This window comes from Polyodon spathula, chromosome 9 (assembly GCF_017654505.1).
Source record: "Polyodon spathula isolate WHYD16114869_AA chromosome 9, ASM1765450v1, whole genome shotgun sequence".
Classification (NCBI taxonomy): domain Eukaryota; kingdom Metazoa; phylum Chordata; class Actinopteri; order Acipenseriformes; family Polyodontidae; genus Polyodon; species Polyodon spathula.
This window is the reverse complement of record NC_054542.1, coordinates 15,570,891-15,585,363: the sequence shown is the minus strand read 5'-3', so window position 1 is coordinate 15,585,363 and position 14,473 is coordinate 15,570,891. Positions and strand designations below refer to the sequence as shown.

The 14,473-nt window shown below is 36.0% G+C and overlaps 1 protein-coding gene across 1 annotated transcript in view; it reads right to left on the bottom strand.

The window, feature by feature from the left end:
- Window positions 1-6,066: 6,066 nt before the first annotated feature.
- LOC121320428 (homeobox protein PKNOX1-like) overlaps window positions 6,067-14,473 on the bottom strand; it is a 90,397-nt gene continuing 81,990 nt past the window's right edge. Inside the window, exons 10-11 of the mRNA XM_041258756.1 lie at window positions 7,629-7,801; window positions 6,067-7,116 (exon numbers count right to left, since the gene is read on the bottom strand). Coding sequence (XP_041114690.1) covers window positions 6,926-7,116; window positions 7,629-7,801 — 364 coding nt within the window. The 3' untranslated portion in view covers window positions 6,067-6,925. The remainder of the gene's footprint in view (window positions 7,117-7,628; window positions 7,802-14,473) is intronic.

The following is a 14,473-nucleotide window of genomic DNA, read 5'->3' as shown; positions in this document are numbered from 1 at the left end:
AAAACAACCAACAAATTTGAGTCACTTCAGAATTTTGATGAGCAGAACCAACAACAAGAGAATGAAAGGAACAACATCCAGGACCCCATTGACAGTGGTGACCAGACAGCAAAAAGAAGGGAGGTCATGATTGTTGGGGATTGTTGATTGTTGAACACACCAAGTTCAATTCGTAGTTTGGACCCCCTTACTACAACAGTGTGCTGCCTTCCGGGAGCCTCGGTCAAGCACATGAACGACAGGCTCCTGAACGAACAGGAGACGACCCGGTAGTAGTCGTCGTCCACATCGGTACAAACAACATTGGAAGAGACAGACCAAAATCTCTGCAAAACAAATTCAGAGAGCTAGGAAGGAAATTAAAAGAGAAAACCAAAACTGTGGTATTTTCTGGTATACTACCGGCACCTTGCAAAGGACCATATGGACAGCTGGAAATAATTAATCAAAATGCATGGCTGAAGATGTGGTGCAGCTATCTTGATCATTGGACCACATTCTACAAGGAGGACTATCTGTATAGACGGGATAGACTGCACTTAAATAACAAGGGAACCAGTCTACTTGGAGAAAAGATCCTCGAGCAGGTTCAGAAGCATTTAAACTAGAAAGGAAGGGGGGAGAAATCAACAAAAAAACAGAAGGGAGACCGCATCAAAACAAGAACAACAACTCAGGTAAGACAACCATTAAATGTGTTTATCTAAATGCTAGAAGTATCAGAAACAAAATTCTAGAACTTGAAGCTACTGCACTAACAGGTAACTATGATGTGATAGGTGTTACAGAAACGTGGTTATCTGAGAGTGATGGGGACGAATATAATATTTGTGGGTATACACTATATAGGAAAGACAGGCAGGACAGAAGAGGAGGAGGGGTAGCGCTATACATAAGAAACAGTCTTGAAGCCCAGGTGTTAAACCTGGACAAAGAAAATAAAACCGAATCAATATGGGTCAGAATAACGGACAAAAATTCAAAGGGCATAATAATAGGAGCATGCATAGACCGCCAGATTCAGACGGTGAGCAAAATAATCTGTTATACAATGACATTAGAAATGCGTGTAGCAAAAGAGAAGCCATACTAATGGGGGATTTCAACTTCCCCCAAATAAAATGGGAAAACCTGATGGGTAGCACGAAGGATGAAATAGAAATGGTGGAAATGACAAATGACTGCTTCCTAACACAATTTGTGAAGGCGCCAACTAGAGGGGAGGCATGCCTTGATTTAGTCTTTTCAAATAACGAAGATAGAATAACTAAAACAGAGGTCAGAGAACCACTGGCAAATTCAGACCACAACATGGTCTCATTTGAAGTGTTTTTTAAAACCCCAAAAGTAATGACTAAATATGAAACAAAGACTAACAGAAGTAGATTGGAGTAAAATAGAGAAAACACCCACAGAAGAAGGATGGTTGTTCTTCAAAAATGTAGTACTAGAGGCGCAAAACAATTACATCCCTAAGTAGACAAATCTAAATGTAAAACTAAATTACCAAAATGGTTTAATAGATCAATTAAAAAAAATATTCAGCGAAAAAAGACACTTTACAGAGCATTAAAAAAGGACCAAAAAGAAAGTACGCAGAAAGAGTACACAGAACTGCAAACGCAAGTCAAAAAGGAAGTTAGAAAGGCCAAGAGAGAAATAGAAATGAACATTGCTAAGGGAGCTAAAACCAATTCCAAAATGTTTTTCCAATATTACAACAGCAAGCGAACATTCAAAGAGGAGGTTAAATGTCTAAGAGATACAAATGGCAAAATCGTAGAGGAAGAAAAAAAAATAGCAAATATATTAAATGATTACTTTTCACAAGTTTTTACAAAGGAAGATATGGACAACATGCCCCACATATCATCCAGTTCCTATCCAGTTTTAAATAACTTTAGCATAATTGAGGCAGAAGTGTTAAAGGGACTAGGAGCTCTTAAAATAAACAAATCCTCTGGGCCGGATGAGATCCTTCCAGTAGTACTCAAAGAAATGAAAGAAGAAGATCATGCAGCAGTCTCTTGACACAGGGGTGGTACCGACAGACTGGAAAATTGCAAACGTAATACCGATCCACAAAAAGGGAAACAAAACTGAACCAGGTAACTACAGACCAGTAAGCCTGACTTCTATTATATGCAAACTTATGGAAACTATAATAAGATCCAAAATGGAAAATTACCTATATGGTAACAGGGTCCTGGGAGACAGTCAACATGGTTTTAGGAAAGGGAGATCGTGTCTAACTAACTTGCTTGATTTTTTGGAGGATGCAACATCGATAATGGATAATTGCAAAGCATATGACATGGTTTATTTAGATTTCCAGAAAGCTTTCGACAAAGTCCTGCACAAAAGATTAATTCTCAAACTGAACGCAGTTTGGATTCAAGGAAACACATGTACATGGATTCAGGAGTGGTTAACATGTAGAAAACAGAAAGTACTGATTAGAGGAAAAACCTCAGAATGGAGTGTGGTAACCAGTGGTGTACCACAGGGATCAGTATTAGGTCCTCTGCTATTCCTAATCTACATTAATGATTTAGATTCTGGTATAGTAAGCAAACTTGTTAAATTTGCAGACGATACAAAAGTAGGAGGAGTGGCAAACACTGTTGCAGCAGCAAAGGTCATTCAAAATGATCTAGACAAGATTCAGAACTGGGCAGACACATGGCAAATGACATTTAATAGAGAAAAGTGTAAGGTACTGCACGCAGGAAATAAAAATGTACATTATAAATATCATATGGGAGATATTGAAATTGGAGAAGGAACCTATGAAAAAGACCTAGGAGTTTTTGTTGACTCAGAAATGTCTTCATCTAGACAATGTGGGGAAGCTATAAAAAAGGCTAACAAGATGCTCGGATACATTGTGAAAAGTGTTGAATTTAAATCAAGGGAAGTAATGTTAAAACTGTACAATGCACTAGTAAGACCTCATCTTGAATATTGTGTTCAATTCTGGTCACCTCGCTATAAAAAAGATATTGCTGCTCTAGAAAGAGTGCAAAGAAGAGCGACCAGAATTATTCCGGGCTTAAAAGGCATGTCAGGCTAAAAGAATTGAATCTGTTCAGTCTTGAACAAAGAAGACTACGTGGTGACCTAATTCAAGCATTCAAAATTCTAAAAGGTATTGACAATGTCGACCCAAGGGACTTTTTCAGCCTGAAAAAAGAAACAAGGACCAGGGGTCACAAATGGAGTTTAGAAAAAGGGGCATTCAGAACAGAAAATAGGAGGCACTTTTTTACACAGAGAATTGTGAGGGTCTGGAATCAACTCCCCAGTAATGTTGTTGAAGCTGACACCCTGGGATCCTTCAAGAAGCTGCTTGATGAGATTTTGGGATCAATAAGCTACTAACAACCAAACGAGCAAGATGGGCCGAATGGCCTCCTCTCGTTTGTAAACTTTCTTATGTTCTTATGTTCTTATGTTCTTAGAGGACATTGTCCTTGTAACTTCCAGAGAAATGAGCTGAAAAAAATGAACTCCTACAAGGCTGACTGTACAGCTGGACTGGAAACTACCATACGAGTCAAAATAAGCTGCAAACTGGTGCGTCGCAAGAACATTGACATTGCCACTGGTCTCATCAATGGGACAATATGGTAGCTTCAAGCTGTTTCCTACTATCTGTGACAAGTGTGGTCAAAACCATAACCATCTAATTTAACAATGGAGTCACCCATACCTTTGAACGTTTACACTCAAAGTTTGAAATCATGGGCAGAGTCTACGTTGTTAGAGAGCAGTTCCCAGTCATTGGTGTTCCGGAATAGCAAAAGCCTCAATCTTCTAGAGAACACTTGCAGCTAAACATCCATTCAGAGGCTTGAGCAACCTGAATTTCACCTCATGCTATACAAATGCAACATTGCAGTGCCTTCTTCACTTGCAGCCTCTGAAGGATTCATTAAAACACAGTCAACAAGAGGCTATCAGGAGCTTTGTTCACAACTATGAACACTTGCCTTCCACTGCATCTCTAACTACTGGGGATATTTGCACTTCTTATGAGAACCCTTCAATAGAGGTGAGCAGCAAGATGTTGCAGAGTTTCTCAACAAATTGTCTGAAATTTGTCCTGCAGTATCTTGCATGGTTTCAGTCACAAGAAGTCATGACATTCTATGTACTAGATGTAACTACTGCTCATCAAACCAACAGGTGCTGCATGTTTACCCTCTACATGGTACAGATTTCATGTTTTTGGAAGAACTCATTTATAGAAATGTCAAATGGGCAACAATTCTTGGTAGCAAATGTAGGCAATGCAAAATTTCTCCAATCATGAAATGTGAACTTACTCAGTCAGCAGGAAGATTTATTGCAGTCCAAACCAGACAGGACCATTACAAAGCGACACAATGCCAAGTTTACTGCTGTGCAGAAGAGAAAATTAGTGTGAACAACAGGAATGACCAGATATCTCCATTATCACACACCAAGGACAGGGTGTTATTTCAGGACACTACGTGTCTCCTCTTGCTGTGGGTGCTACTGGAAAATGGGTGCATGCAAATGATGTATTCACTGAAGTCAAACCATGGCCAACAAATGTAAAGGACATGGATATGGCCTTTATCAAGAGATCTAATGCTTTACAAATGCCTTACATTGGCCTAAGTTCATAACACCTCTATAACAAGGAGAATAATGGGTTCTTTCAGCATTACAATGTGTTAGTATACTACCCCTTAGCACTGACATGCATATGTAACTATTTTAACCATTCACAACATTGTTGTTTTGTACCTATGTAAATATCAATATATCAATACCTACCAAAACATACATATTGTTTTCACCACTCATGGATGTACATTTGCAATTAAAACAATACAATGTTTACACTTTCAATATTGTCCAAAAGTCCCTTCTACCACTATTTTACTTTCAAATCTTTTCTCATTTCTTTTATATACTCATTACTATCTTGTCTTTTCTCTGTCTATTTACCATACACATTCTAATAGCTTTCAATCGCTTTATTCATTATTTGATCAAGTAAAAAAAGTAATATCTATAACAAAAACATTGTCAATGTAAAAAAAAAAAAAAGTTAGAAAGATACATTAAGATATGCAAAACAATTACCTCAATCTGCATGTACAGTTTATTTGGGAAATATTTTGAACGATCATCAGCTGAAATATACCTTGCTTTTTTTGTCATCCATTTCTGCTATTTTACCTCCAATGCTAAAAACTAGATTTTAGCAACCAAAACAAAAATCAAAACAATGCATCACTAACTTTGTCCCACCCCTTACAGGTTACAGAAATGCAGTAAAGACGCACTGACAGGCTGATTAAAACATTGTTGTCATTTCAATAGTAAACAACGTTAACCGCTTTGTAGAACTTTTTTTTGTAAATGTTATCTATAACAAAAAAACACCAGAAAAAAACTTTCAATGGTCGAGTGAGACCGATAGGAGCTGAATGAGGCTGGAAAAAAAAAAGGCGTATCTGATAGACCCATGCACCAGAGATAACACGGACATAAACAAAGGAGATAGCTGCTTCTGCATCCAGTGCTCAAAGAATTTCACAGACATTTGCGGAGGTTTTTGAGATGTTCTTATAATAAAATAATTACTTGGATCGCATTATTGAGGAGTTTGGTGATAAAACGAGTGATCAGCAGAGGATTTATCAGTATGCACGTCTATAGAGGTATGTAAAAAATACAGCGAACAAGGGGTGGGGCTTTGCTGGAGATGCAGTACTGAGTGTACTTTTGCGATTCAGTGTCTGCCTTTTAAAAATTATTTTAAACAACGCGTGTAAAATAAACTATGCGTGTGAAAATAAATTGGACCTGACGCGCCTGACAAGCGCTGAATAAATGTACCGCTAAGGGTTAAGAATTATATACCAGTACTTGGTGTGTAACATTAATTCTGGTTATTGATGGAAGTGCTTCCATGTTTCCTAAAACTATAATTTTTCAATAAAATGTATAAAATGAAACCACCCTCATGTCTGTGTTTCACTCTCCTAATTGCACATATTATAATACAATATGAAAAAGGCAAAACACAACATTACAGACATCAAACTGTGTGTAAATGCATTTTTTATTTAACAAAAAACGAATTTGGCAATTTTACTGGACACGTTATAGGAAAATACATATTACAGAGCATGAAACACTAAAAATGCAAATATTTAATTAGTGAGGAAAATTACAAATAGACTGAAGTATTCCTGTATCTTGTAAAGCCAATAACACATTGAAATGCAGAAACCTTTACTAAATCCCTATGGTTTTGTTATTTAAAATTAATTTCAACACTAAAAATTCAGTTTTGTAAACTGGCTTTATAGACTATGTGCTTCTTAGCCAGTTAGTTTAAGGCTTATGTAAATTGATTTAATTAGCTGTTAGATTTTTTATATATTTAAAAAAACATCCATTCAACCTGAAAAGGATGGCTTTCTTTTATATAGTTTTGTCTTTATACATGAATATTGTTAAAAAAAGAAACAAACCCATTATTTTCCGCTCTTCATTTATAAAAATAGCTTATTTTTTATATTTGTTTTAAATCTACCCGACAACATAGGGCAAATATGGCCATGTGTTTATTTGCTTTGTAAGCACAGCTAGTGATATACAGGCATGCTAAATGTATGAAATAACTACAGTTATATTTAAGTGTTTCCATCCCTATTGAAATCAGTATTGTCCATCTATCAAAGCTTTTTATTTAAGCATTCCTATAACACTTTTGTTTGTTTAGTATTAGAAATACAAAAAAACTGCACCCCTCTGTAACTAAGTATAAAACACTCTGAAATAAAACGCCCTGTGTAAATGTTTGCTGTGCAAACTAAAAAAAAATGTAAGTCCTATTTCTAATATATTTTCAGATTCTTTCCTTGTTCCTCTGATGGGTCTACTGCAGGGAATCGCTTGTTTCCAATCCAAGCCCACTTATGTTTGTTGTTGAAAGGTCATCCTCTCCACTCTCCACAGAATCATCTTCACTGTGTCCGCCCATCATGACCTGCTGCACTGCTAATGTGGCACCATCTGAAGAGAGAGAATGGAGACTGTCCACATTCACACCGACAGCCACCATAGTTCCTTAAAAACAAAAAAAATATATATTTTACTAAGAAAATATAAATAGAGATAACAGAACCAATTTGCAATATTAGGATAAAAAATGCTTACACAAACTTTGCAGGCATCTAATGACGGTTTTAATGAGAACCCGAAACAACAACTCAAACAATTGGGAATACTCCCTTAGTGAGTCCTTAATAAAAAGACAAACAGAATGATTGATTGTACAGTAAAAAGAGTGCAGTACAAATCAAAGCAGGTTATGCTGAGGTTGCATAATGCACTGGGGAGATCGCACAATTTTGTTCCTGCAATACAAAAAAGGACATTCTTGAAGACAGTTCAGCAATGACCTAGACTCATGCCAGTGTTTGAAGGAATGAGAGAGTGGAGAGTGTATGGAATAAGTTACTAAGCCATATTGCTGAATCACTGGGATCCCAACTTTCCTGGACCACCCAGGACATTCACCTCCTGAAAACCTTGATCCCCAAAGCATCAATATTTTCACCTCTATAGTCTCTACATACCTTCAGACATTGTGATTTCTGAAGAATGTTGTTGGGTGCCACCAGATGCAATAGAATCAGGCCAGAACCTCTGAAGGGGCCTATTTTGTGCAGTTTTCTTCTTTGTCTTTGGAGTTTCAGAACAACTAGCATCCAGCATGGGCTGGAGGATTCTCCTCCTGGCATTGATGAACCTTAATGAAAAAAATATAGATAAAGCCTGGATTTAAAAATACAGCCATGGCCAAATGTTTTACATCACCTAGAATTTTAGGCTTCAGAAAAGAAAAAAAAAAAAAAAAAATACCATATTACTTCAATTTGGCGCTGCCCTCGGATTGACGCCGCAGTCATATATATAATAAAGGCCGACCTTGAATAAATGGCGCTAGCAATAAAGAAACATTAACGTATTTTTTTTCTCTGCCTACTAAAAAAGAAACCACACACACAGTAAACAAATAAACACACAACACTACTTACATGTAACGTCCTGAAGAGAAGGAAGCCTCAATCTAGCACCTACATTACAAACTAATGTACACACACATAGTAATCTCAATCTAGCACGTATATTACAAACTAAGGTACAAGCACATTTTTTTTTATGGTAGTACATTTCTGAAAGAAAATCCAAGATAACCTACTTATAGAACAGCAGTCCTTCTAAAGTTCTTATAGATGGTTTTGCTGTTTTGTTTTTAGTTCAATTGTAATTCCCGTACAAATAAAAACAATGTGCTTACTATCTATGAGAAGATTTATTTTTGGTTTCTCTTGCAGAGAAATTACAAACAAACAAGTTACAGTGAGGAAAAATGAGTAGGATATACTGTAGTTTACAGAAATCAAGTTGATATTCTGAGGTAATTTCTAGTGTAGAAAAACATCTACGTGACACTCTTGGACTTAACTGCTACACCAGCATGTCCCACCCCTTAACAACACTCCTGATTTGCTGGTACAATAACCCCTGATCTTCCAAATCCCACCTAATAGGCTCTTGGTAACTGTCACCGATATATGTACTGTAGTCAAAGTTGGTTAGCCAAACGCTGCTGCTGCATACAGGTAGGCTACAGTATTACAGAAAATAAGCAACCGCGATACTTCTAAAATGTAATAAATCATGTAATAAAATATTGCAGCGTTTGAAAATCGTAGTATTATTAATAAAGGTCGCCCTCATATAATCGCCACCCTCGTTTAAGAGCCGCAGTCATTTTAACTGTCACTGCGGTGCCAAATTGAATTAATAAGGTATATAACATAATTTGAATTTAATTTTTTATTTAACTTCAGGCAATCAAAGAAACTATAAAACGACATTGCAAAAGTCTACCAGAAGCAGTAATAGTAGTACAGTATTTCATGTTACATTTCAAACTGTCACACTTTAATTTGTCAGTTTTTCGCAGTATATGGAAAACTACAAAGCAGTATGTAATTCAATAAGTTAACGTAACATTATTCAGCAGGTTTCATTTGACTTTATGAAGAAAAATTAGTTAATTCTATATGGTAATGCAAAACCTTTGACCATAGCTGTAGACAGTATTTTGGGAAACAAAACACAGGAGGTCTGTGGTATTTTAATAGGCAGCTTCATTATTTATCTGAACAACACATTTTAAATGTACAAAACAAATTATACCCTTTATATATAAAGATGTAATAATAATAATGTGCAACATAAACAAGACACAACTGGGACTAGGCCATTTCTATATTTTTTTGTAAATGCAGCTATTTTGTTAAAATGCTAAATGTTCAGTAAGATATTTATTTGCCAGATTTACCCAACGAGACCAAGGCCTTGCTTACAAAGGGGTCCTGGGTATCACTAAGAAAGAAAAAAAAGAAGTGATGTTAGTGTCCAAGTCTTGTCAGAACTCTTTAAGGATATTATTGTTCTTTAGGACGTGTCTCCATGATGCAAGGTCTCATGAAGGATATTATTGTCCAGGTCCTGGATGGGTGTCCAAGATGCCTGATATATTTAGGTGATATGCTTAGCGGCACGTCAACTTTAACATTGAGGTCAGTGTGATATGCAGTTTAGTCCTGTGCTTTCTTATAAATGTGATTGATATTTTGAGTGTGATAATAACTGAAGTGATATTATCAGGAGCTTTACTCTAACAGCTATTATACTCTGGCCAGGACATTTCAATGTGGTTAGAATATGCAAAGCATGACATTATTATTATTATTATTATTATTATTATTATTATTTATTACCAAGGTTCGTCTTTGCTGGAAAGCCTACTGTTCTTCAAAATATTATTATTAGGCTTCTAGCCAGAATGGCCGGGAAGCCTATTGTTGTAAGGATTATCAATATTATCATCTTATTATTTTACAAGTGCCTATAACCTATAACCGCTGAAAAATGCATGAAATTTGGCAAGGATGTAGAGGGCTATGAGATGGTGTGATACAAGTCAATGGGAAAATTCAAAGTCTTAAGACAAAAGTTTTATAATGGCTTAGTATGCATAGAATTGGTTTTATTTGTGAGGCTACCATAAATATGATTTTTGGACAATGTTAGTATTTATGAGAGATCTCAGTTATATGTTCAACCATTTACTTTAAGTTGTACTGATAGGGCTGTGTTTAAGATCTGATTTAACACTGTGCTATCCACATACGAAACTAAAATTAACGTGTAAAAATGTTTTGAAGCCCTATTGCAGCTGTACAGCATCCATACGAAGAAAAAAAAACTGCACCATGCTTTTTAAACCAGAAGACAATCGAAACAATAACATGTACAATACATGAGCTTTACAAGTCACACAAATACAGTTTGTTTAAAAATCGGAATTAAGTTATGTTTACGAGTGAACCGTATTAAAAAAACAATCACAGATCCTGAATGTGTTGCAGCTATGCTGCGCATGTATAAGCCATTTAGGCATGAAAGTGCTGGCGCAACTTTGGGACTGTAACTTTAATTGAACTAATTATTTTAGGTAATGAAAAGTATAGACAGAACTGTTCACAATCGCTTGTTCTGTGAAATACAATTGTAACGGTGAACATCGCACGGTTATTCATGGAGAATTGGAGAATCCCCCCAAAAAGCGGACATTTTTGTATATTTGGAGCTGTATAAAAAGCTTTTCCACTGTAATATTTGTTTGCTTAAAATAACCTTGTGGAAATGCAGGCATATAGAACTGTACACATACTGACACACACATACTGTAACTATTAGAAAAAAATACTGTTATCTTGGGATGTACAAGAAATGTACTGTAAACTGAGATTTTTTTGTCTGTGTAAAACGCTATTAGCTAAACAGAAACCACTCGAAAAAACAAACAGAAAAACAGCACCCTTTAAACCAACAGACAACGCTGTTGCACTCGGAAAAAAACTGCATCATGCTTTTTAAACCAGAAGACAATAAAATAAATAATAAAATGTATTATAATACATGAGCTTTACAAGCTCTCGGTACAAATCAATATTCATGCAATATACTCAGTGTGCTCTTGATATTTCTAACAAGTGAACTTGCAGGCCAGAAAAATAGTAGCCATATCATGGTAGATTAGAGGCTAATCTTACTGTGGTGAGGAGTAATGCTGTAGTAAATTGATGCAATTTCTGAAGCGACGATCTTGTTTATTTGGGTATTTCAAATGCTACTAATGGCTACCACTTAATATGTAATGTTTATACATACAAGCATATTTGTGGTTTAATTACTTAATCATTTCATTATAAATCATAAGTAACCCATATTAACCCATTACTGTACAGGTTATGTATTTAACTGATCGATGTAATGTAAACCATTATTCAAATGCTGGGGGCACAGTAGAATGCACAGATCAGTGCTAAACACACGGCTCAAATTTGCGAGCTGTGCACGACCAAAATTGGTCTCAGAGATCAAATATTAATTTGCATTTGCCATTGACGACTGTGAGAGTGGGCAGGTCAGATACAAAATAAGTTATTCATTATTATGTATTATTATATATTGTCATTAAAACCATAGAGTAGCTGCTATTGCCGCTGATTGCAAACACTTTTAGATTTTTTGTTGTTTCATATAGCACATTGACAGCGTTCGTAGGATGTGTACAAAAACTGAGATTTACTTTCACATTCAGTAAAAAGACTGCATTCTAAAGTTCACCACAAGAGGGCCCCTTATGATCATGAAAACTGGTAATTTCTGATAATAGTGATATTGCCTTATAGGGATGGGACGGTATAAATTTTGCATGGTATGATAACTCTTAAAAAAAAAATACCCTGCCATCCTTAATATCATGGTATACAGTACATCATGCAAGTTATCAAATAAAGGCTTAAATGAAGACAGACTAATGAAAATCCCTTACTGTAATTGACAAAAATAAAACCAACAAATCACACTTCCTTTCATGGAATGATTTAAACATGTGGTATTTATACTATGCAAAATAACTTGGTATGTTTCTTTTTATAAAGACAATCATAATTTTACAAAAAATTACATTGCACAAGCTTCCAGATTATTACACGTGGAGTTTGTATAAAAAAAAAAAAAGATTTCTTCGCTTACTTAAGGAAATTGGAATACTGTTATAACTTGTTTAAACAAAACTACGTTGATAATAAGTAGGCTAGCCTGCTGCAGTCGCTGGTCTGAGCTAGTCAGTCAGGTTCTTATAGCGCAGATTTCCGCAGTTCTGCACAGTGCTGCACAGAATCACGGCGATGCGCTGTAGACGTCACTCAACTCCACAAGCAGAAATCTGTGCAGATGCTGCATAGCCCAGCACAGCTTTGAAATGTTACTGCGGGAGGCTGGCTGAGGCTGTGAACCAAAGGGACGATGCAAAGATCACAAGTCACCTGCTAATTGTAATGCAAATAACCACTCAAACTACTGCTGCTGCCACCCTGTAGCGGAGGCAAATGACATTTTATCATTATACAATGAAGCCGTGAACAGCCTTGTCAATGCTATATTAAACAAATCAATTATTTAAACAAACATAATGTACTAAATCTGTGATAAGTGATGTATAATTTTACAATAAAGTTAAAGTTAATCAATTACATTAAACAGACTGTTGATAATCCACACAAATGTAAATATAGCACATTGAAAATGTGTGCTATGCTGGAAGGTTTGGAGAAGGCATTTCTCTAAAAGCTGCATGTGACATCAAAAAGACAGCAGCTTCATCAAAATGCACAAAAAAACTTCCTCAGACAATTTGCTAAGGCTGCAAGTATCATTGCATGATTTAGAAGAAGTGTGTTTGCAGTTGAAAAAGTTGTAAACCGAAAAACCGGTATACCGACACATCCCTATTGCCTTACCCTGCAACATACACTATTTAATACTAATAAAACATCTAATAGTAAATCATACAGCGGTAATAAAAAATATATATAGTGTGCCCACTTAATTTTTTTAAGAGTGTAAAACTGTTTTTTTTGTTTTTTTTTAATGTTATTGACATTTTTTCATAACATTACCGTGATCTCGGGCTTTACAGAAATTTGACAGCTAGGGTATTTAAAATATGCAGCTGAAAGTTCCACAGCATGCCCAATGCATTCTATCACAAACAGTAATCACAATTAATAACATATCAACATTTATAAAATAGTAACCGTTATCCTACAAAAAACAAACACTATAAAATGAGGCTTTCCAATTAACAAAATGTTTGTATGATATCTTGTTCTGCTGTAAACGCCAAGAAACCTTAAGTTGTCTGCAACTTCTAGTTATTACTATTATTATTATTATCATCTTTCCTTACAGCCCATAAAATGAAAACCGTTGCAGATGAGACCTCGCCATTTGGAACGTTGGTAGATACCAATGGGAAGTTGACCCTGAAGCAAAATGGTGCACGTAGGTCACTTGGTTTGGCAGCCATATTGAACTTTTGCAAAATTTTGGTCATTTTCAAAACTCTTCACCTCCGAAACCGCTTATGCTAGAGCTCTGAAACTTGCTGTACATGTTTATGAATGGTCAATCTTTAAAGTTATTCAAAGAAAAAGTTTTCGTCAATGGCGGCCATGTTTATGACATCAGAGGTTAAAAGTGAACGTAGTCGATAACGCCTTATAGAATGCAGTTATTACGTGATGTGACACGTAGACGCCATTTTTGGATTCTAGAACTGCTGGACCGATTGAGCTGAAACTTTCCAGGGATCTCATTAAACACGAGAGCATCAACAGTTATTCAAATGGTGAGTTTTAGTCAATCCAAGATGGGCGACATGGCCCAATCTTGCTTATAACTCCTTAGAGTGCAGATAGGGTCATCGTTAATATGTAAGACATATAGTAAGCCACTTATCCAACCTGATCAATTAACTGCCTTGCTAAATAAATAAATATTAAAACTAGGCTACGAGAGTAATGACATTGGCAACAACTGCAGCATCTGCAATGGAAACAGAAAGCAAGCATTGTAGCAATCAGCCTTTTGGTGCATTCCCCTTTAAGAGAGCTGAGCTGTATGGGCTTCTCAGTGAGCTGTGTCGCAGTGACAATTCAATACACCAGTTAAGAAAGTGTTTTACTCTTTTTTGTGCAATGTGCTTATATGATAGTGCGCACGTTTGCTGACACTGGCAACACGTTTTTTGTAACTTTTAAATGCATTTGAATTAAACTAAGCAAGCTTCATAAATGCAATGCTCATTTATCTAACATAGCCTTAGCAATACTCAAACCAAGCTTCTTACTGGTTGTGTTGGCAATATCAAGAAAGAACGCAGAATACTGTGTCAGAGATATTAAGAAAGGAGAACTAGGGAGGCAGGGACTTCAAAACTTAAGAAAGAAGACATCAGTTGCAGGTTATTGTACATTTACCGTTTGTTTTG